At 40.3% G+C, this 22,794-nt stretch overlaps 1 protein-coding gene across 2 annotated transcripts; it reads left to right on the forward strand.

Annotated features, from left to right (window-relative positions):
- Window positions 1-9,223: 9,223 nt before the first annotated feature.
- On the forward strand, window positions 9,224-18,961 carry onecut1 (one cut homeobox 1). Of its 2 annotated transcripts, none has more exons than XM_030130805.1 (2): window positions 9,224-10,598; window positions 14,658-18,961. In XM_030130805.1, the coding sequence occupies exons 1-2, from the start codon at window positions 9,524-9,526 to the stop codon at window positions 14,945-14,947; spliced, it is 1,365 nt and encodes a 454-aa protein (XP_029986665.1). In that variant the 5' UTR covers window positions 9,224-9,523; the 3' UTR covers window positions 14,948-18,961. The 2 variants fall into 2 exon arrangements, with proteins under 2 accessions (XP_029986665.1, XP_029986666.1); XM_030130806.1 differs by having other exon boundaries at window positions 9,224-10,583.
- The last annotated feature ends 3,833 nt before the right edge of the window (window positions 18,962-22,794 follow it).

Raw genomic sequence — 22,794 nt, forward strand, 5'->3', positions numbered from 1 at the left:
AAGGCTCCAGTTTCAAAGAACTGGAATTTTCTGTCAATGATTTAATGGTTCAGGCTTTACAGGGTTAAAAAGCTTTTATTTTACCGAATACTAGGCTGAATGAACCAGACGCAAGTAAGTGAACACCAGGTCCAATAACTGCTCAGCCCTTCCTCACTGGTCATAGTCACCTTCTTATCATTACCAAACCTGTCAAGTGAAGATCATTTTTATCCAAAGACTACCATGAGTGCAGTTTTATCTCAGATTAACACAGTGGGATCCAGACCTTTTAAAATCCTCCAACTCCAACTGGCAGCTTTAGTATCATACTCTTCCTATTGACCCAAACAGGACCACCTGCATCTTCTCCTCTCTATTTCAGGCTCTGAGCTCTTACAAGTGCAGTGGTATTTTCAAGGCTTTGCCCTGTGCTACAGTTGCTGAATTGAGAAGGTGGAAGTGGCGTCCGTAATCCCATAATGGCAGGTACATGATGACAGGGGAACCCGTGTAATCCTCTTTTAGATGCAGCTATCATTGTCCTTACTGCAGCCACTTTCCCTACTAATCCCTCCACCTGTCCCCCCACAACTGCTAAACACACACATACACACCCAAATAAGAAGCATTGCATCATATACTGCATCTGCAATGTGTCGCATCATTATGATAAATCAATACTCAATCAATCAATCAATACAACAGATTACTCTGTAATTGCAATATATTTTATTGAGTTCCAATGCTAGCACAAGTTTCCGAATGAATGTGAATTATTTGCCCGTTTTGCTTCTTAAACGTATGCTAGATGATCCTTCCGGGTCCCCAAGAAGAGGATTTGTCACCCCAGCATCTTCCTCTGTCATACATGCTGTACTTGACTATTATGTTTAAAACCTGCTTAACTAATTTTCATTGTTTCATCATCATTTGTAGTATAGTTATTTTTGTTATTCTTTTTAAGTTTTCTCCTTTTCTTCTTAACAACAAACTAATGGAAGATGCTGTATCTGCAGATATTTCTTGATGTTTTCTGGTCATTTTGGGCTATATAAATATATTTGATATAGTCACACACACAAAATGAAAAACACTGATTTCAGTTTAACAAATGTCAGTAAAAATACATGTTATTGTTTTATTTTCATGTTCATGTTCTCTGATTCTCTGATTTTTTTATTTTAATTTTTTTGGAGATAATATTTTTAATTTGATCAAGTATGAGTATTATGGCATTTGGCCTTTAAAAATGTAAAAAAAAAAAAAAAAAAAAGTTTGACTACATATTTTATATGAAGACCGAGTGACTCAAATAATTCTGAATATAACCATAATTCATGAGACCTGAATAACACCACTGTACTAATTATGAGCTGAAATGTTACTAAAGAAGTATAAACAAAGCTTATAAGGATTGTTTCAGTTTCCAACTCTTCATCCTTCACTGTTATTAGGAAATTAACACAACAGAAGGGTTAAAGAGTGTATTCTTAAAATATGACAAAGAAAACAGAGTAAAGGCTATGTTAACATTAAAAAGAAAAACAGAGAAAGGTAGAAAATTCTATGTAGTCTCTAAGTTTCGTATGAATATACAGTCAGTAAAAAAATAAGTTTAATCTTGCATGTAAAGGTTTGTAACACTGACTCACACCATAACTGTCTTTCCTCTTCACTCGCACAGATATACACACCGAAGTTTTTACACACACACAGCTGCAGAGACCTATGGTGTACAATAGTAAGCCGCTCATAGCCATACACACACACACACAAAGGAAAGGACAGTCTCTTGTTGACATAAAATATATAATCCTTCCCCTTTCTGAGATATAGATTTTCAGGCACAAGTAAAGGACAGGAATCCTTGACCTAACCACTGAGCGCCTTGTTAAATCTGCACACACTGTGCTCCACACACACACATCACTTTTAACAGGTGGAACCTAGTTATTAAATATGGCACTTCTCAGTGTGAGTGGCTAAAGGAGATCAAGAGGGACATTGTTCAAATCATTATTAAAGTTTAAACAGAAATATCCACTTCAGAGCATTTCAGCTTCATGGGACACTTTATACAACTGCTGTACGTTTATTAAAAGGAAACAAATCTGCTTTATTTATTTTAGCTTTGATGTCATTTCTGTATTTAAGTTACATTAAATAATCCACAAAAGAGGTGTGAAAATGCAGATAAAGGCACGTATCTGTATAATATTTTATTCTTAACATGCACCACTGGGTAGATGTATCTGGAGGGCAGCTTAAGGAAGTATGAATACATTACACGTGTCCAAGTGAAGTGTCACAGCTATAATCAATAAAAGTAAAGCTCAAAAACACATGCACATTTTAAACACTGTCATATTAACTCTTTTAATATAATAATACCATTCAGTAAACCTTTTTCTTTCCTATCATGGCCCTTTAAACTTTGCCCAGTCAATGCTGCATGTAGAGACAAATATTTTCCAGGCCACGAAAACACTGAAAAGCCATGGAAAGTCAGTTTCTTATACCAGTGAAAAAGATGCACGCAACTCATTGCATCTGTTTTTTTTTTATTTTATTATTATTATTTTTTTAAATTATTATTATTTATTTATTTTACTCTAAATATAATTAATCTCAGTTTATTTTTTTAAAGATTACATTCGGTAGATTTATGTACTTTTATCTGTGAACCAGTTTATCTGGACAAAGCCACTACCCCAGGAAGCATTTGCCTTTTTTATTTACCTTTTAATCTCATCCCCTGTGCAAGCACACTGACCACAGAGCCCCCAGGCCACGGGGTCTGTGACCCCTCACCCATGACCCCTTCAGCTGGTCAAACTCTAACCCTGGGACAGATGGATAACGGACTCTGTGCTTTATCTGCCCCTGACCACACTCTCCTTCTCCCTGCCCTTGTTGTAGCCTTTGCTTTCACCTCTTGTTGTCCTCCCTCCCTTCGCCTTCATCTCTCCTGTGCTGCTCTAGATTGACTTAAGTCACATATTCACTCCTACCTTCACCTTTACCTCCTCCTACACAGCTCTGTACTCCTGCTTTTATATTTTTTTTGGCCCATCGCTTGCTTTGCTTTGACCCTTTTCATTCCCCCTCTAAAATCCAACTTAAATATCTAAGTTGAATCTGCATTATAGCAAGATTACATTAAAAAGAGAAGTTGTCTGAACATACAGTATGGCAGCTTATTTGTCTTGTAACTGGAGCTTTATTGCATTGCTCAGAATTAATTCATCTAACTCATGTAATAGTTGATGACACGTTTTGTGTCAAAAAAAAAAAGAAGCATAAATTGTGTCTTTTGGCTATAAATAATGTGATCACACATTATTATACTTCCACAAAAGCACAGGTTTAATACAACAGAAATAAATAAATTGAAATTATTATTATTATTATTATTATTATTATTATTATTATTATTATTATTATTATTATTATGCATGATGTTTAGTGTGATTTTGTACGTTTTCTACATCCCCTTCCATGCCTTAATTTCTATTTTGTTTATGCTGCAAAAGAACGTTTTACTTACATCTCAATAAGTGTGAAGTATTTTCACTACTCTCTGTGTGTGTGTGTGTTAATATATGGGATCATTATAAACATTTATGCAGCAAAGGAGCCTCTCGTGCCAAAGGGGCTGACGCTCAGGCGGATCGAACCTTTCGATTGATACTGAAACAATTTGCATACTGATTCTCTTTCAGTGCGCGCGGATCCATAACAACACCGGCTAGCTATTCAAATGCGCCTGCATCCAGAAAAGCACGGAGAGACGCACGGCACCAGGGCTGGAAAACAGATGCTTTTGGCAAGACGGATAATTTGAGATGGTTAAACGGACGCATGCAGCGGCTAAGGATGTTTACCTCGCTCAGGATTTGGGACTCAGGCGGCTCTGGAGAAAAACTGGAAGCCGGAGGAGCCGGACGAGAGGAGGACGAGGGAGAGGGTGGGACGGGTGGAAACACGGAGACGCACAGATCAGATCAGATCAGAGCGCATTCTGTTTTTGAACTCATATGATGGAGTTAAAGACTTGATGTAAATTGATGGTCAAGCTCTGTCGTGTTGTTGGGAGTGAACTGGGAGGATGTTAAAGATGCATGACACTCGGATCCTGCGGTAAAGTCGGGGACTACAGTGTGTGTGTGTGTGTGTGTGTGTGTGTGTGTGTGTGTGTGTGTGTGTGTGTGTGTGTGTGTGTATGAGAGAGGATCGTGCGTGTGAATGTGTTTATGTGCGTCAAAGAAGAAGAAGAAGAGTTTAATGCAGACATTTTGCACCCTGTTGAGAGGAGATCTGGACAAAAGTGTGCAGTCCAAGTCTGACGCACTGCATCTGACTGTTTCTCTGCACAATGACGCATCTGTGCACAAACTTAGCACGAGCTGCGACACATTCCAGTCCGTGCTATCTGCATAGTGGCATCAGTGCATATATGACAGCTCATCTGGCCAGTGTTTTCCTCATCAGAGACTCGGTTTTAGAATGTAGCTTGCATGGAAATGTAACGAGACGACAATGAAATAATGAGTGATTTTCTGCAGGAGTCTAGTTTACTTAAAACTAATATTATCAATATATGCAGAAATAATGAGCTATATGACTAATGGTAACAGTGAAGGATCCACTTTTAGCTGTTCAGTTAAATAAAATAAAAATGTAGCCTATTTATTGACTGCATTACAAATACATTCATCCGAAGTAGATACGTTTAAGCCATTGTTCTAACAGGTAAGAGTGGAATTTGTTTAAAAAACTTGCAAAGGCTTATCAGAAAACATGTTAAGCCTCTTATTAGAGCCCCACCCTAACGTAGTTATCAGCCAGAGAAATTAAATGGAATTTAATGCAATGAGAAAGAACTTGTGTTGGAAATAAAATATTAAACATTATAAATAACACTTATTATTAGGCCCAAAATTCTAAAAGAAGGCTGTTTCTAAATTATAATTATGGATGACGTTATGATTTATAGAGTATTGTACATTGAAAGCAACACGTAGTTATAAATCAGAAACCACAGTGAGGAAATTCCTGCTTTGTAAACAGAGGGTCTGAAAATTAATTTAATGTGGTTTTTAAATAAGCAAGTTATTACAGTAATAAAATCATAAAATTGTGAGAGAAATTATTTTACCAGCATTTTTTAGAGTTGAGGACATCAAAATCACACAGCATTAAACCAGAATTTATTTAAAAAATAATAATAAAAATTACAAACTCTTTTTTTTTTTTCAAAATGTCTCATCGCGTGCCAAAGCCTCACTCTGTTAAATAAGAAGTCATTTGGATTTATCAGCATATTTGGAGCATCTTGGTGGGGCTGGTTTGGCTATCGTTAACACGGTTTTGTTGTCCTAATTGGAGTCTCACCAAAGTTACAGGGAGTAATTGGGCGGCATATGGACATCTTAATGTAAAGTGATGCCTTATTAATTTCACATGAGTGCACGAATCAGAGCAAGTGACGCGGAATAACACAAGGGAAGAGGCAGTTGAATTACCCCTGAGCAAGGCAGCAGGTACGGCATCTGCTGCTTGGCCATGATGGCATTTTTATTCATTAGGAAATAATAAAAAGGAAATTCCTTAATCACAACAAAGAAGCGTTCAGTCACTTTATGGTGAAAGCCCTGAGATTCATCTGTTTCTATTTAGTGGTGTTAACCTATTTAATAGATTTAAAAAAGAAAAAAAAAAAAGAAGAAGCTAAATCTTAAATGCTCTTATGCAGGATTTACAGGCTTAAATATGAGATGATCTGTATTTAGCTCTTAATTCTTCGTCTCTCCCACAAACTACGAGGCATCCATGGAAGGGAATAAAAAATTGATTTTTTTTATTCATGTTCTATTTTTTTATTTGCTTTTTAACAAAGTGGGATAAAGTAAAACACATTAAAACAACGACATCAGCCCAATTAAAGTTGCAGTTAAATTTACGTACGTTAAATATTCACGACTATTGTACAGAAAATAAAGTGAATTCTGATTTAAATAATCGCGTTGAATATTAGAATAAAATTCCAAGTACACGGGTGTAAAATGCCTAAAACACAGCAAATATAAAACGAGCATTTTTAGGTTTGTTTAGTCTAACAATTCAAAGGCCTTACCCTAAGATCCTCCAGGAATTATAATTTTATTCAGTATTGATTGGCGCGGTGTGCTGTGTTTCCAAGGCCCACAGCCTATTGCAAATATGCTGTAAAGGCCAGCCACCTACACTGCAATGCACATTTATAGAACAGAGCGCAGACAGGAATAATTTCAGATTTACTGAAATATTTTATTGCTCAGATGTATTTCCCACTAACATTTGTTGATTTTGTAGAGGACTTAAGGATATGGTCATTATCTAGATTTGCAAAGCAGTGGCATTATTGAACGCCAGGCTTTAACCTTGAATGAGTAGATTAGTTTATGGGTTCAAAAGGATAAAAACCAGGGCAATATGTTTTATTTTCAAAAGGCTAATTCACTTTTCCCATGCGCTCTTATCAGGGTCCGTCTAATATAAATGACCGCATAGGCCAAACTCAAGTAGCCTCATTTATAAAAGTTTACTTTCACCAGATGCCATTTAGCGAGGGCTTATTCCGAAACAAGCTGTAATTGTCATTTTGAACATCTATAACGCTTGCAACGCTGTGTCACTTTGCAGGGCTGCCGAAATATTGATCCACGGTCCTCTCTGCAAGGCATTATATTGTTTCTGCGCGGATATGCTGCTGTGGGCTCCAGGAGAATATGCTCCTGATTAATAATCAGTGTGAAACCTGTAAGTAAATGACATGGTGCCTTCAGGTGTCCAGTGTGTCCTGAGAAAGAGAGAGAGAGAGAAAGAAAGAAAGACAGAAAGAAAGAAAGAAAGAAAGAAAGAAAGAAAGAAAGAAAGAAAGAAAGAAAGAAAGAAAAGACAAGACCTGTCTTCTTTTTTACTGTGGCTCAGATAAGTTCAGTGTAGTGATATTTTTTTATTCTGTTTTTTAACTATTCAAAGCCGTTATCTGCATGGCTTTATTTAACACTCAAGTGTCACTTGTTGGTTTCTGCTTCTTTTCTATTCGCCTAATTGAACAGGATTCCGCTTGAAATGTATCCTCTTTCAGAAAAGCGTGTCTCTTATATTCTCTGCAAAGCAAATGTCACCGGCTATAGGCCAGGCCTATCTCGGCACAATGGCCACAGAGAGCCAACACACATAAACACACATCTCAGGTCGTGCAGACATGGCAGCAGCCTATCGATCCGTATGAGAATGTGTAGATGAGGTTTGCTGCCATGTGAGGCCAAACCTTGGCCTTTCATATTCCTCTCCCTTTACATGTCGTTTGTCTCTTTGACAGTTTTCAACAAAATAAAAAATAAAATAGAATAGAAAAAAAACTGGCCTGTGCTGTTAGAATTAAAGTTGGACTATCAAAAAAACCAAAAAAAAAAGTGAAGCATTTAATTGAATTATGTTGCAGGATCTTCTATAGAAAAGATAAGAGTTAAATAAATAAAATCATGGGTGAAGATGGTATGAGTATCTTATTTCCAAATGAACATGTAATTATATTCACACTGTTTTTGTTTGCCTGTTGTCACCCCCATTTGCCTGCATCTGAAAGTCCATTATGTCTATGGGACTACACGGTTGGGCAGCCACACTTCGAGGAATTAGTGTCCTTTTGTCTCGACACACGTCACACACACGCCGTTGACATTGACTTCACATCAGAGACAGTTTAACTTCTTCTCTTTTTTTTCTTTCTTTTATTTAACTCGTTCAACCGAGTGCTGGGTCTATTGTGGGGACCCTGACAGATGCGGGGCCCCTAGCAGGTCCAGGACAGGGAAAAGTCTGAAAGGTTAATCTGTCCCCCCGCAGATGTTGGCTTTGGGAGTCTTGAAGCGTCACCTTTGACATGTCCCTCATTCAGCAGGGGGTCCAGCAGGACACTGACCGCTGCAAGCTGTCACCTCGGCCGGCTGAGGACGCCCTGCGCTACTGCTCTATTAGGATAAACGGCCCCTGACATGTAAGCAGGGACCGGCTTATGAGGCTGCAGGTTTGGGCGTTTGACACTCAGCAGCTTAATGCAAAGCTGCAACACGGGGACACCAGTCATGTTATGTCATGTCATTTCCTGCGAGGCTTGGGGTTGGACAGAGATACAGTGGCTGTTTTTATGCATTAGCTTGTGTACTTAAATTAGGTGTGTTTACTACAAAATAAAAACAAAATTAACAAAAAATCAAATGTTGATTGTTTTTTTTCCCATGTCCTTTTTTCTACTATTATTTCTTCATGTTGGTCTGATTTAGCAGCAAAATCATCCTTAAACTTTTTTATTGAATGTGCTCTACTTGCAAATAGGACAAGCGTGTAAACACACACACAGACACACACATACACACACACACACACATAGCCTGCTGCTGGGCTTGGTTCGTTAAGCCTAATGGCTGAACAATAGACACATCTGCTCATCATTTTCTATCAAAAGAGAAGGTACGTCTTCGTTTGGTTAAACCGCCACATATTAGTGGGGGTGGAGTGGTGCATCTGATGTTGAATAATGATAAAAGAATGTAGGCTTTACACTATGAACACATTTGATCAAACGTTGTGGTCAACTCCACAGCTGCTAATTAAATCTTTATTTGGGATTTTTTTGGGCCTTTTTCTGTATGTCCTTTTGTTTCCTTCCGGAAAAAAAAGCTTATAGGTTTGTGTCATTTAAGGCTTTTAGGTCCCAGTTAAAAATCAACTCCAAATGAACCCGGAAGTTTACTTCATTTGCACTTAATAATTTAAGGAGGCACGAAGATAAAGCCTCATTATTTGTCTAATCACTTTAACATTTGGAATAAACATTTGGTCTTTACGTACGCAGGTTCTTCTCCACACCATGCACATGGGTGGACTTAGTGAAGATTTAGTTATAGAAAGGTTCGTTTATGTTTTTGCTGGTCACAGAATGCTGAATATGGGTTATCGAGAGAATGGCTTTTAGCAGGTGGTTTGATACCTCCCTTCCTTAATAAGGTGTCTGACGTCAGAGTAAAGGGGCGTATGCGTGCGCTTCAGAGAGAGAGAGAGAGAGAGAGGCAGTGAGAGAGAACGGGAGGAGATAGGTGTCCACAGTGCGCATGTGTGAGCATTGATCTGTGCTGCGGTGGAAGAGGGGCTCGAGACACACAACTAGAGAGATGGCGCGGCACCCGACCGGAGCGCGAGGACAGCTGGTTGGCGGTGGGGGGGCTTGAATTGTAAGGAGAAGCAGAAAAAAAAATAACAAAAAAATATCAAGAAAAAAGGGGATTTGGAGTTTCCATTGTGCGAAACCGCATCAGAGGTAGGACATTCTAAAAGTCGGTAAATATTAGAGGAGATTCCAGGCTTTAGGAAAAGCTGCTGCAAGAGAAAAAGCAACAAAAGACAATTGAACTTTACTGGACGTGAGGACTTCTGGACGTAAGCTAACTGCGGTAGGTCACATAGATGATTTGTCCACAGCGCTGCCCGGATCATGAACGCACAGCTGTCGATGGAGAATATTGGCGACCTGCACGGAGTGAGCCATGAGTCCGTAGCCGGTCACGGAGAGCTGCTGAGTGGCCACAGTCCGCATTCCCGTCCGAGCCCCCGGGGTCTCGGCCACCGCGCTATGGGCATGGCGACCCTGTTGGACAGCGGCGACTATCATCCCAGCCACCCCGGACACCTGCATTCAGCCATCAGCATGTGCGAAGCCCCCCCCGGCATGAGTGCCAGCAGCACTTACACTACCCTAACCCCCCTGCAGCCCTTACCTCCCATCTCCACCGTGTCCGACAAGTTTCCTCCCCATCATCACCACCACCACCATCCTCATCATCCTCACCCTCATACACACCAGAGGATCCCCGGAAATGTCAGCGGCAGCTTCACGTTGATGCGCGAGGACCGGAGTCTGGCGCCTATGAACAGTCTGTATCCCGCATATCATCACAAGGATCCCTGCATGGGCCAGAGCCTCTCCCCTCTGTCTGGTTCCGGTCTGGCCAGCATACACACGTCCCAGGCCGGCATTCCGCCCTACGCTCATCCCGGTGCCGCCATGCCTGGGGAAAAGATGCTCACCCCCAGTGGGTTCGAGGCGCACCACCCGGCCATGCTCGGCAGACACACGGAGCAGCACATGAGCTCCTCAGCGGGCATGGTACAAATCAACGGCCTCCATCATCACCCGCACGCCCACCTTGGCGCGCAGGGGCACGGCCAGGGGCTGGGGAACAGCCGGGAGCAGGCCTCCGGGCCCGGGCAGCAAGGGGGCGGCGGTGGAGGGGGTGGTGTTTCTGGGGGACAGATGGAGGAGGTGAATACCAAAGAGGTGGCGCAGAGGATCACCACAGAGCTCAAGCGCTACAGCATCCCTCAGGCCATCTTTGCTCAGCGGGTCCTGTGTAGGTCCCAGGGGACCCTCTCCGACCTCCTGAGGAACCCCAAACCCTGGTCCAAGCTCAAGTCCGGTAGAGAGACCTTCCGCCGCATGTGGAAATGGCTGCAGGAGCCTGAGTTCCAACGCATGAGTGCGCTCAGGCTCGCAGGTGAGCGAAGCCTCGGTAAAGCCCCCCTTTTTTTGCTTTCTTCTTTTGAATGTGTTGTTGATTTAAAAAAAAAAAAAAAAAAAAAAAAAAAAAGGAAAATCAGATTTCCTTACATCACATTAGAAGAACACTTGCCCTGAACGTTACTCCAAACAATAGACAGGTCAGGTGGGTTAAAGACAAAAGTCACCATTACTTCTGGTCATGAAGCAGTTGAAAACACTGAGTCTTAAAGCTGGGCAAAGCCACATCAGAGGAGAATTCAGGTTAAATGTTTCCTGTAGGCTGATAACTTACTGACATGTGTCCAAAATTATCACAATAGCTTGTCAGTCATCACAGTTAAGATGTTATAAAAGACAGGCTACTGGCATTTGAGATAGAACATGTCATTAGATCCAGGGAGGTTCTGTGAGTTCCTGCTTTATTTTACGCATGTATGTGTGGATGGGGGTCAACTTCATCATGAAACAGGCTGATAAGTAACGTCTGAAGTGGCTTAAACAAAAAAAAAAGTTCTTCAAATCAGTGGCTTGTTATCAATACGCATCCCATTTTTGTCTCTACACTGATTTTGGGGTTGTGTGAAACAAGTGCTCATGTCATTTTACCTCAAAATATCGACCGCTGGACTGTGTGCGTAAGCTGATCCTTTGCCCAGAAATCGTTAGGAATGTGTTTATTTTGGTGTACATGCAACTGATCAGCCTTTTTTTTTGTCGTTGTCCTTGGTGTAAACAGAAATAGATGGAAAAGAGTGGGTTTGCACGTGTTCTTGAGAGTGATAAACTATATTTAAAACTAAAAGTAAATTCATGCATTATTTACTCAGGGGTGAGTGTCTTCCATTGGTTGAATTGATCAGTCTATAGAATAGAATAGAATAGAATAGAATAGAATAGAGGATGTGTGTACCTGTTTTGGTTGTTAACTAACTTGACTGAGGTTTGTCTAATTAGCTGATAGACCTCAGTATTAATTTGTCCCTGAGGTACCCACGAGTCAATTAGGGCGCGCTGATGAGGCCCAAATCACGCGTGCGCATTCGCAGTCACCCTATAACGTTTATAGGCCTAATCAATGACCTACAAATGGGCTTTTTGACTTTTTAAAAAGTGAGGCCGCGACTGCGTGGTGGAAAGTGCGTGCGTTTACGTGTGCCTTTGTGCCTGTGCGCGTGTCCGTGGACGTGTAATCGCAATTGATTATTTTTCAGTTTTCCCATCTGCTGTTGTGTGGGTGTGTGGTACTGGTGGCGGTGGTGCCTGAAGACGAGACTTTATTATTGATATTGTTAAATTATTTTTATGATTTTTTTTTAAGACAATAAATACGCCTGTGGCAAATGTGTTTTGTTCCCACTTCAGAAATGTTTGTGTGCAAACATTAAGTTCATATTAAAACAAAAACCTCCCGAATAAAATTAAATTACAGTCAAATTATACCCCTTTCTCCAAAAAGACACAAAAATGTTGGTATCTGGAGGGTAAATAATAAATAATAATAAATAAATCACGGTTAAAAAATGAATTAATCTGGAAAGAATAGGCTGAGCGCTATTTTATTGATCCGATCGTTTCTAGGTGAACTATGTGATCGTGTGCTGAAGTAGATGTGATATACGTATTGATTTTAGGCTTCTGAAATTAATCTCGGGCCTTTTCTCCTTTTCCCACGTATTCAATTATCCCCCTGAATTTGCTTGAATAGAATAGAATAGAATAGAATAGAATAGAATAGAATAGAATAGAATAGAATAGAATAGAATAGGTGATAGTTGTAAAGAGATTATTATGATTTTGTGCAACCATGAATTCAGAACACTGGTCTTTTTAATGCTTTTGTAACATAATAAACTGTTCAGGCTTGTGTTTTGTGAATTACAGAATGCGTGGGTCAAAAACCTTTTTTCCCCTTTTGTCCAGTTGAATATTTGCAGCATTTGCAGCTCAGAGGTCTGTTTGTTGTTCTCGTGTGCTCTGTGAGAACGCGGGTCTATCATCATCATGTCAGTGGGCCCAGTGTGTGCAGTTTGTGTAAGTGTGTGTATGTGTGTGTGGAGTTATCTGTGTGTTTGTAATGATTAGCCGGGAGCAGCAGCAGTGTGTGTGTGTGTGTGTGTGTGTCTGTGTCTGTGTGTGTGATTAGCCTGATAACGAGGCCGTTGTTATTTCGCTCTGGCCCTGGGAAAGCTCCTGCCTCATAGCCCGGGCCTCCCAGTTCCGTGCCGGGCCGGGCCGGGCCGATCTGTGCAGGGCTCCTGCTGTCTGAGTGGCCTTCACTCCCACTGATTTATGGCAGCTCTTACACGAGGAGCTCCGGCTCTCTGTTAATATTTACCAGCACTGGAGACACCGAGCTGCTCATACTCACAATTATCCTCCAGTTTATGGTCATGAGGAAAGGCCGCTGCAATGTACTTTAGCACACATCGACGTCTGCGCTGGAAATGAGGTTAGAGAATGGGATCGGCACAGTCAGCCATTACTGATTCAGTAATTCTGTTTATATTAATTTCAGTCCCCTTTATTAACCTTTATGTAAGCTATCCTCTTACTTAACTCCAAAATTGGACCTAGGGAATGTAAGAATACAGTCAAATGCTTTAAACTCATTATTGATTACATCCAGTTTCAGTTTTGGAACATAGGGATGGTCATTTTATTGGTGCAATTTTTTATTAATAGTAATATCCGTTCAGATTATGCAATCTTCTACCTTTGTTTCTCTGTGTTTTATATGGATCTCACTGCTTTGTTTAATTGGTTTCCTCATGTTTCATTTTTTTCTTTGGAGTTTTCTAATGAATTCTTCATTTTGCATTCTGCTGCAAAATTAATCAGCACTGGTTTAAGAATTGTCTTGTGGTTAGAATATGCCGTTCATTAATTTCCCCTGTGAGCCTTTATGAGGCCTCGCTCCAGCAGCCCACTTCTGCCCCCTCCTGGTCCCTGCACACTGAGGAACCCCTTTCTGGACTTGATGAAATGGAAGACGGGGGGTGGTGAAGGAGAAAATATATATTTATATAAAATGTGATATCAGCTAAAGGGGGATTTGATTTGCTGTCAAACGGATTCCCGAAAAGGACTTTCCAATATTAGATGATAGGTCTCCGGTCTGCGCAGCTGTGGGTTATTGAAGCGTCACGTTGCTTTCAGCACCGTGGACAGCGTTCATTGTTCCCCAGCTGACGGACTTTGTGTCTGACTGCTCTCCAGCACGACTAGCGGTAGACCATCAAGGGTCGCTGGGGTTCACGGACAAAATGAGGGGAAAAATGGGCTATTTCTCCCCAAGTATCATTGGAGAGTGAAGGAGTAAATAGATGTTTGGCACAGAGGTCCAACTGTTCTCTTTCATGTGCAGACTGCTGCACCTTTATGTGTCACAGCTGAAGACACACATCGTACATTTTACACTCAGCTTTGAGTTTGGATGTCTCAATACCTCACCTACTATATGTGAAGGTATGCAGTATCCTCTTTAGGCTTCATAACACAACAGAGCACAGCTTGGTTTTATTTGCAAGTATTTAAATGAGTTGTTTTAGTTTTGGATGGAGAAATGTACTGATCATTTGGTGTCATAACAGAAAATTACCTTACATTTAATTTAATGAATAACATAAAGGGACATCGGAATAATTGACAGTGTAGCTAGTGATAAATGGAAGTTAGTGGAATTAACATTTTATAGTAGACTATGGTATATTGGAAAGATATAAAAATGGAATGAAAAATAAAGCCACTGAAATATTACCAATTTTAGACTCCCCAAACTACCAGAAACATCCAAAAGAACTGGCACTGATCAAGAACTATTCTGCCTCACAGCTGTTGGCTTAAATAAGTACATTAGAGTATCAGTCTTAGCTGCAAGACCAACTGAAATGTTAATAGTCATCATAAATTGGATTTATTTATACTTAACCCATGACTTCAAACCTGACATTTGATGTAAAGATTTTATATCCATTTTTTGTAACAAGTGTAGTCATTTTTATTTTTACTCAAGTATCTTCTCACTTGTCTCACAGTACCTCTCTGTCTTTCTCTGTTGACTTCTCTGCAGCATGTAAGCGTAAAGAACAGGATCACGGCAGAAACGAGCGGGGGAATGTGACAAAGAAACCCCGGCTGGTGTTCACAGATGTACAGCGGCGGACGCTCCACGCCATCTTCAAGGAGAACAAGCGTCCATCCAAAGAGCTGCAGCTCACCATTGCCCAGCAGCTGGGCCTTGAGCTGGCCACAGTCAGCAACTTCTTTATGAACGCACGCCGCCGGAGCCTCGATAAGTGGGTGGACGACGGCTCCGGTCACTCAGCCAACTCCGGCCCCAATGCCTGCACCAAAGCCTGAAGACGGACTGATTTGACCAACTCATGGACTGACTCAACCTCGGTGGAAAGCTTTAAAAACTTAAGTGAAACAAAGAGAAACTTAAAAAGACCTTGAAGCAACGTTTTGCCCTTAAACCTGTACTATATTGATATTTATAGTATCCAAAGATGAAAAAACAAACCAAAGACTTCTTGTTTGACCTGCTTTGAAATGTTTGTTTCAGCAACACATTTATGTGTAACATACTGCAAAAAGACTATAGTTTTACCCCCTCTCACACACACTTACTGTCACTGGTCTTTAGCTTTACTACACCCCCCCTTTCCCACCTCCCCAACAAGTATCAGTCTATCATTCACCATCCTTATCTTTAATCTGATTGGTTGGTTTTAATGATGGGTCCCTAAATGGAGGTTTAATCAGCCTATTGGCAGTCTGATCTGCAGCTGTCCACGCCCTTGAAAAACAGCCAGAATGTGGAGCTCCAGTGGGATTGGCCAATCAACTTTAATGAAAAAAATCCTACAGGAGCGAATGGATTGTTGTGCAACCTTTTGGATCGGTGGACTGTCTGTCTATCTGTCTGTTTGCCCAGCTGTCTGTCTTTCTATCAAGCATTCCAGACAGACAGGGAAATGCCCAGCGTAGACTGCTAACCCTAAACCAAAACCAGAACCCCAACCTCAACCCACATGGTAGTGCTTTCTTCCAACATGCTGAAACGTTAAATAATTTAGAGAGAAACCAAAGCCTTCTACACCCCTGAACCTGTCATGCAGCATCGAAATAAAACTACTTAAGAACATGCTATAAAAGTAATTTGACCAAAGAGTATATTTTGTAGTTGATAATCTTATTGAGTATTTTTACCTCATTTCCTCCCTTACCTCCTAAGACAGACTGTTATTTAGGAACCATAGAGAAGAGGATGTTTCTGCTCATGGTCCATACACCATTTGGAGGCATGTTCCAATTTGTGTTCCAGTCAAATAGAAATGCTATATCATAATCCTGAAAATCAACTCATATGAATGACATTTGCCTTATGAATGCCTTCTTGAATCAAACTAAATATCCCAGTTGTATCTTCACAATCAGTCTTGAATGTTACTGTGAATGCTCATTGTGAAGAGTAATCATTGCAGATCCATCTTTCGCTGCCTCTTTAGCTGATCCCAGGTTTAGTTCACATGTTTAAATGCCAGCAGCCAAAGGTTAATCCATGCAACATTTTTTTTCTGCAACGACAAAAACACTAGATTTTGGCTCTGGTGAGGTCCTGACATTGTGAAGAGGCAGGGATGTCTTGTTTGGGGACAAATTGTGTCACCACATTTAACAGTAAGCATTCAGAGCTTCACTGTGCCCCTGTGCTCCATATGTATTTGATTTTATCTCCTCATCAAAGATGTTGGATGGAGGGAATGATGTCAATGATGAAATCACTTTCTGGCACTTACACAGCAATGTCAGTTCGTCACCTGAATACAAAATCACCCCATCTTGTTGCCAATCCCCAGCCCCCAACCTTCCTCTGCTCTCCCGGTAAGCTATGCATTTCAGCACTAGGAGGAAAGCACTACACAGGGCTGGCCCAGCGCAGCGTAGCATTAGATATATTAGCTGGCCCCTTGCCGTCATCCTCCTCTGCTCATGGCCAGGGTTAGCAGCGCTACATTCATCATAACAAGCGCTGAAGGAGAGGCAAGAGAAGGAGCTGCTTCTTCATCTCTGAATGAAAACCAAAAAGATAACAAGAAACAAAAATGTGTCAAGACCTGCTGATGTTTTATAGTGTGAACCAAAGATGCTACCTCACTCAAGTTCCATACGTGATTTCTATCACTTTGATGATACCAAAGATAACCAAAGATTTTTTCTCATTGCACGGCCTCTACGAGTGGTGTTAAAAGATGTTGTATGTCTCCCCTCCCCCCTTCTCCTCGCTATTCCACTCTCCTTTCTTCTATCTTTTCTCCTCCTCCCACCTGCACTCAACCCATGCACCCCTACTATGTGTGCTCTTGCTTCATCTGTGCTCTGATTACAGCTCCATAGATAGTCATGCTGATGTAGCTATAGGCAGATATGCTGATCTAGCCATAGATACACACAACAGGCCTGCAGGTTCATGTGGGGTACTGCTAACTCGCCAGCAATCTGATGAGTTTTCTTTAGTGCTTGTTAGAAAATGAAACAAGAATTAATTTCTAGCTCTCTGTTGGCATAAAGGACAGATACGTGTGTAAACGTAGAAAATACAAAATACTTTGATTTCGATTGGTTTCATTTTGGTCCCCCAATCCTTTGAAAATGATGTGTGCAGTTGATGGAGTACCCTGCCAATGTCTTATTTGCAGCTTTATTTCCACTTGGCCCTGCCTCTCAGTGTGTATCTATAGGTTGATATTATTGATCCAACAGATAGGTCAGACATCTTTACATGACAATAGGCAGACAAGCTTACATAGCCATGGGCAGAATTGTTGACTCAACTATAGGCAGACATGTTCCTGAAAGTAGAAGCAGACGTGTTGCAATCTTTCTAAAACTCCCAGGACGAGTGCCTTGCTTGAACCAAAGTGTTAAACCGCTGTTGACCTCTCACCTTTGACTCTGTGAATACCTCAGCCTGTAGAAGGGCCACTACTGAAGAAACAAGGAAAAGGTTTTTTTTAATCACACCGTGGTGCTTTCGCCAGCGCAACCATGCAATGAAAACATACCAAAGGAATTTCTGTTGTCCACTTCTACAGATTAAACCAAAGGTCTTTGTTTCCCTCTTCCCTGCCCCTTCACCCCAAACCCTTCATCTCTTCTTCCCCTAAACCATCCTTGTCTCTCTGCTGTGTGTAGAAAGGCCCAACACTCTGGCCGTGCATGTCTTTACCAATGTCTCTGAATACCTCATAGTAATAATTCCTTTGAGTTCTGCATTGAGACGTCTATCTGTGAGTAAGGCAGAACTCCTCTCGTGTGGTAATTGTTATTGTTACTTCAAAAAGCTGTATGATTATCTATTTTGAAGTTCTTTTCTGGCAGAAGTGCTCTGTTTCGAGTCACGGTGGACAAGTTTCAGGGTTGATGTGTGAAACTTAAAGGGATGGAGGGAGAAGCGTATTTTTTATCAGACATTGGGTTATGCCAATATTATGATGGTAGACTATTGCTTTTACAGGGTAAAACCAACTGCTGTGATATTGTGTTCATATTTTCCCTTTTCTCTACTTCTGTGTTGTGATTTTAATTTAATTGCATTTTTTGTATTGGTTAACCACCGCTTTAATTTATGCATTTGTAGAAACTCTAGATTTGTATATAGTAGGTTTTTGGAAAAAAAAAAACAAACCAAAAAGACAGTTTTATGTTACAGCCTTATTTCCCATGCTTAGATATAACAAAGGAGTAGTTTGTATTCTTCTTCAGCTAAATCCTAGCCGGCATTTCAATGTGTGTTTTAAACACTGCCAGAAACCCAGACAGATGATTTGCCAGTGCAGACAAAGTCATACAGGAGCTACTTTGTTGAACAGCTGGCAAAAAGCAGTGTGTATGTGTGTGTTTTTCTATTCTTTTGACTTTTTAAAAACAGTTATTTTATGGGTATTACTGCACATCCAAAGATTTTAAAACAAACCAAAAATTGGAAAAAAAATATGTATAATGTTGAAAAGCACTGGCATTTGTGAGGTAGACTTGTTGAGTTTTGATTTGCCATTCGCACGGGTATAGAATGTAGAAGGCGTAGGGCTTTGTAGACAAGCTTACTCTACCATGTGGGGAATCTCCTGTTCAATGTACAATCTGAAGCATTTGAAACGAGGACTGCAAGTCCCACTCACTTTGCTGTCTCATGCACAGAGTGAGGTGGAGTGTAGGCTGGGCAGCCGGTCTGCCAGGGGCTGTGCCATGGAGCTGGGTCTGTTTTTATTGCCTTGGCACTGCTGCCTTGCTCCATCTAGTATCTGTTCTTTTGGTACGTACTCGTGTAATGACTATGAGCAAAGTCTAATAAAACTGCAAAGAACTTTACCAAGGAATCAGTGTGTGAGTGTGTACCGGGACGATCACCTGGATTGTGTATTTCATTTTCTGCCTGTGGATGAGTGTGTTTGTGCTATTTAAACGTCAGTTAGTGCAGGTATGTGTGTGTGTGTGTGTGTGCGCGTGTGCACGTTGTTATGTGCATGTATTTCTTTAGTCTGTGTACATCTCGGTGTTCATCCTTTGGTAAATCTGTTGTACTGCATATTGTCAAGCCGTTTGCATGTGTGTGGCTGATTGGTGCACATCACAATGAAGTTTGACTCCCTCTGGTGTTCAGAGGCCTTAATGTTAGCACTGTTTCCTCTCAGTCACGCTCAGACAGCACAGTATGCTCAAGGACTGAAGGTCATCACCAAAATGTCCATGACAGAATACATCATCATGTTATGCAGTCATTACATCCTAGGATAGAGGATGTGAAATGTTTTTAATAAAGGAGAAGTTCTACTGGCCTGCATCTAAGAAGGAACAGATGATGCAGAGTGGACCTATTTCTTCCCCAGTGTCATATTTTCTGTTTTTTACTTTGTTGTAAAGGAGTTCCCATATGATGGGTAGCTTGGCTACAAATCCCATAACAATACTGCGGCGCCTAAGACAATCATCTGGATCTCTAACGCTGGAGAACTTAGTTTCTCACCCATAGAGGGGTGTCCTCCAGCTATTCATATACAAAGATGCTTGAAGGGTTTTGATAAACAAGCATATTTGTTGTCATAGACATTTAGGAATAGATTACAGTAGTAGTTCATCTTGCACTTGCATTTCAAAATGAAATCTCATTGCTCTCGTCAGCCTTGTGCTCTTGTCAACCTTGATCTCTTTCTTTGTACCTTTTCAACTCACAATGCTTCTTCAGTTTTGTGTGCAAGTGTGAGTGTGAGAATGTGCGCGTGTGTGTATGCCAGAGAGGCAATACTGTCAGTGTTACTCTCAGATGTATAACTCCATGTCCCATGACTTGATTTGTCATTGCTATTTCCCAGGCTTTGCTACTGCTTTCTCAGTGCCGTGCAATATCATCTGTTGTGATTGCTAAGCAAATGAAAAAAGAAAGAAAATTGAGAAGCAAGTGATGATGTCATCCAGCTTTTTTCAGTGTTCAAATGTTTCAACATTTCTGTAGTCACAAAAAGTAGAAAATAAACTGTTGGTATTTCCAGCTTCTGAGTCCTGGCTCTTGTTATTCATAATATTTTGTGTGTGGGGGAAGGATGCTCTTTTCTTGCTCAGACAGGCAAATTGAATCAATAAAGCATCAAATCAGATAAGGAAGTAGAGGACAAGACAAACAGGCATATGAGTCTGTCATGGATGGGAGCCTGCATGACAAGTAGATACAGAGGTTCAGTGGGTAGTTCATAGTGTAGATGCTTCAGGGTCGGGAGCTTCATCTCTAATATCAACTGTTCTTTTCCATCAAATGCCTCATATGTCATATAGTAATTTGTGATTAGAAATAATATCAACCGTGCAAATTCAGCTTAGGTTTCAGAATTTATGTGTATTAAATTTTGATAAAATCTCCAAAGCAACAGAGACAGAATTTTATTTTATCTCAAAAATTGTCTTTTAATTTTAAAATCAGATGTTACTACAACTCATCTCCCAATATAATAAAACCAGGTGGTCCTCAACCTGCAAAACTCCCCTCTTTCATGTTGCTATTTTTACAGAGATGCCAGATGTTAAAATACCCCGTTATTTTCAACTTGGTCATAGGCTGCAGTGTACACATCAATCCTTCTTAACGCTGCATAATTACACTAACTGTGTGTAACTGTAGATATTTTTAGGTTCAACAAATGATATTGCTGGAAAACAGGGATGTGAAAAGCTGATGTTGCTGAACAGAGACCACATTAAAGAATGGAAGTACTGAAAAGCCAGCTAATGTAGTGCTTTAAATTATTCAAAAAGATCAAACTCATAACTTATAAATGAGCAAAGTAAAGATATAACCAAAGTCTGACTAAGCAGATTTAGCCATGACATGTTATACTTTCAGCTTTAAAGATATACTGGTTCAGCAAACCAAAATGAACCATCCACAAACTCCAATCCATCAACCATTTTACAAATTAATGCTGGATCAAAGAAAGAGAAGTGGCTATAGATGCATTCTCACTTTGGTTTCCTGGTGATGATAAACCTGACAAATGTGCTGCATCGCCCTAATGTGATATGCTGAACTCAGATTACACTGATTCAAAGCCTCTGGAGGCAAATTGTTGTAGGGAAACATAGGTGAAATATCTCTGAAATGGACAGTTTGTCATAAGGTTCGTCTTATGGCTTTTAGATATAATAAACCGGAACAAATCAATTGAATTGATTTTTCTCTCTTTCTGAGATTTTTGGTCTTTTAAATGGGTCAAATTGAAAGTGAATACATGTATTGAAGTGTAAAAGATAGATGGAGTCATCAGACAGTCACCCAGGAGAGATACAATACCTGGCAATGTGTCAGCTTTCATTTAGTCCTGGTGCACTCTTATTTATACAACATTTGTCCCAGGATTGTTGCTTTTGCTGCCCTTTCAGCTATTTAATATCTGTTATGATTATTTAACAACAGAGAGAGAGAGAGAGAGAGAGAGAAAGAAAGAAAGAAAGAAAGAAAGAAAGAAAGAAAGAAAGAAAGAAAGAAAGAAAGAAAGAAAGAAAGAACCTGCATCATCTATTATCGCCTGCATTACTTATTTCTAACCAGTAGATGGGGCTGTGACATGCATTTTCACAGGTTCAGGACAGTCTGCTTTGTGCTGCACTTACCAGTGTTGTTCAAGGGAATTTTGCATTGCACATTGTAACAGTGAAAATATTCATAGATGAAATTGGAATAAAATAACACAGGCACACTTTGTCTTGTACTGAAAGTCAAAGCCTTAAAGCATTATGTAAATTATCCAGATTCTTCCAGGAGTACAGTTGTTGCTCCAGGGCTTATTTAATGATACCCTTACACTGATTACATGTCTCAGTATTTAAAGATTTTTTTTTTAGTCCTGCATATCACTGCAAGACATAACTGAGAAGAGCACACATCATTATACATGGCTGTGATGCAGGACTAATGAATCAGTAAAAATATTAAGTTTGAGTAGGAGTACAGCTCATACTAGCCTCTGGTCATTCCTGTTGCTATGTATAAGGCACAACATGTCTTTAAGAGAAACTCAATGACATTATATTCACTACATTTTTGGAGAATTTTCCTTTATTCTATCTTTATATATTTAAATATGTAGTCTATTTTTGCATGTTTGTCATGTTTGGGTTAGGAGTGGATTGTCAGAATCACAGTTAGGGGTGCATTGATCATTTTGGTGTAAATCAGTGACAGGAGGCTTTATGCTGTGAACTATGCTCCCTAGTGAGATAAAGGTCTGTGGACAATTGGTAGGTAAATGTTATTGTGGACTTTCACATTCTCCGGGCTACTACAGTCTCTGTCTGAAACAAGCAAGTACGGCAGTTTACCATTTTGATAAATGTAGTCTTCACGTGCTTCAATCTTTTATCTGATGATAAAACATTATGCCAGTAATGAAGTTATAAAACAAAAAAGATTCCACAGAGTCTGTGTGTGCAGCAAAAACAAAAACACACAATGTACACTATTACAGCTGTCAAACAGATTTGTGAAGCAGCTTCTAGTGTCCTCATTTTGGCCTTTGCTTTTGTTCCAAAAGGTTTCAACAGAGGAGAGATTAAAACAAAGAGCTCTGCCTCTGCCTTTCTTTATTTGTACAAAAGCCATTGTTTGAGACCAAGCTGATTCTAGACCTATTTTGCACTTTAACATCATACAAAGT

The sequence above is a fragment of the Sphaeramia orbicularis genome, chromosome 3 (assembly GCF_902148855.1).
Source record: "Sphaeramia orbicularis chromosome 3, fSphaOr1.1, whole genome shotgun sequence".
NCBI classification, from domain to species: domain Eukaryota; kingdom Metazoa; phylum Chordata; class Actinopteri; order Kurtiformes; family Apogonidae; genus Sphaeramia; species Sphaeramia orbicularis.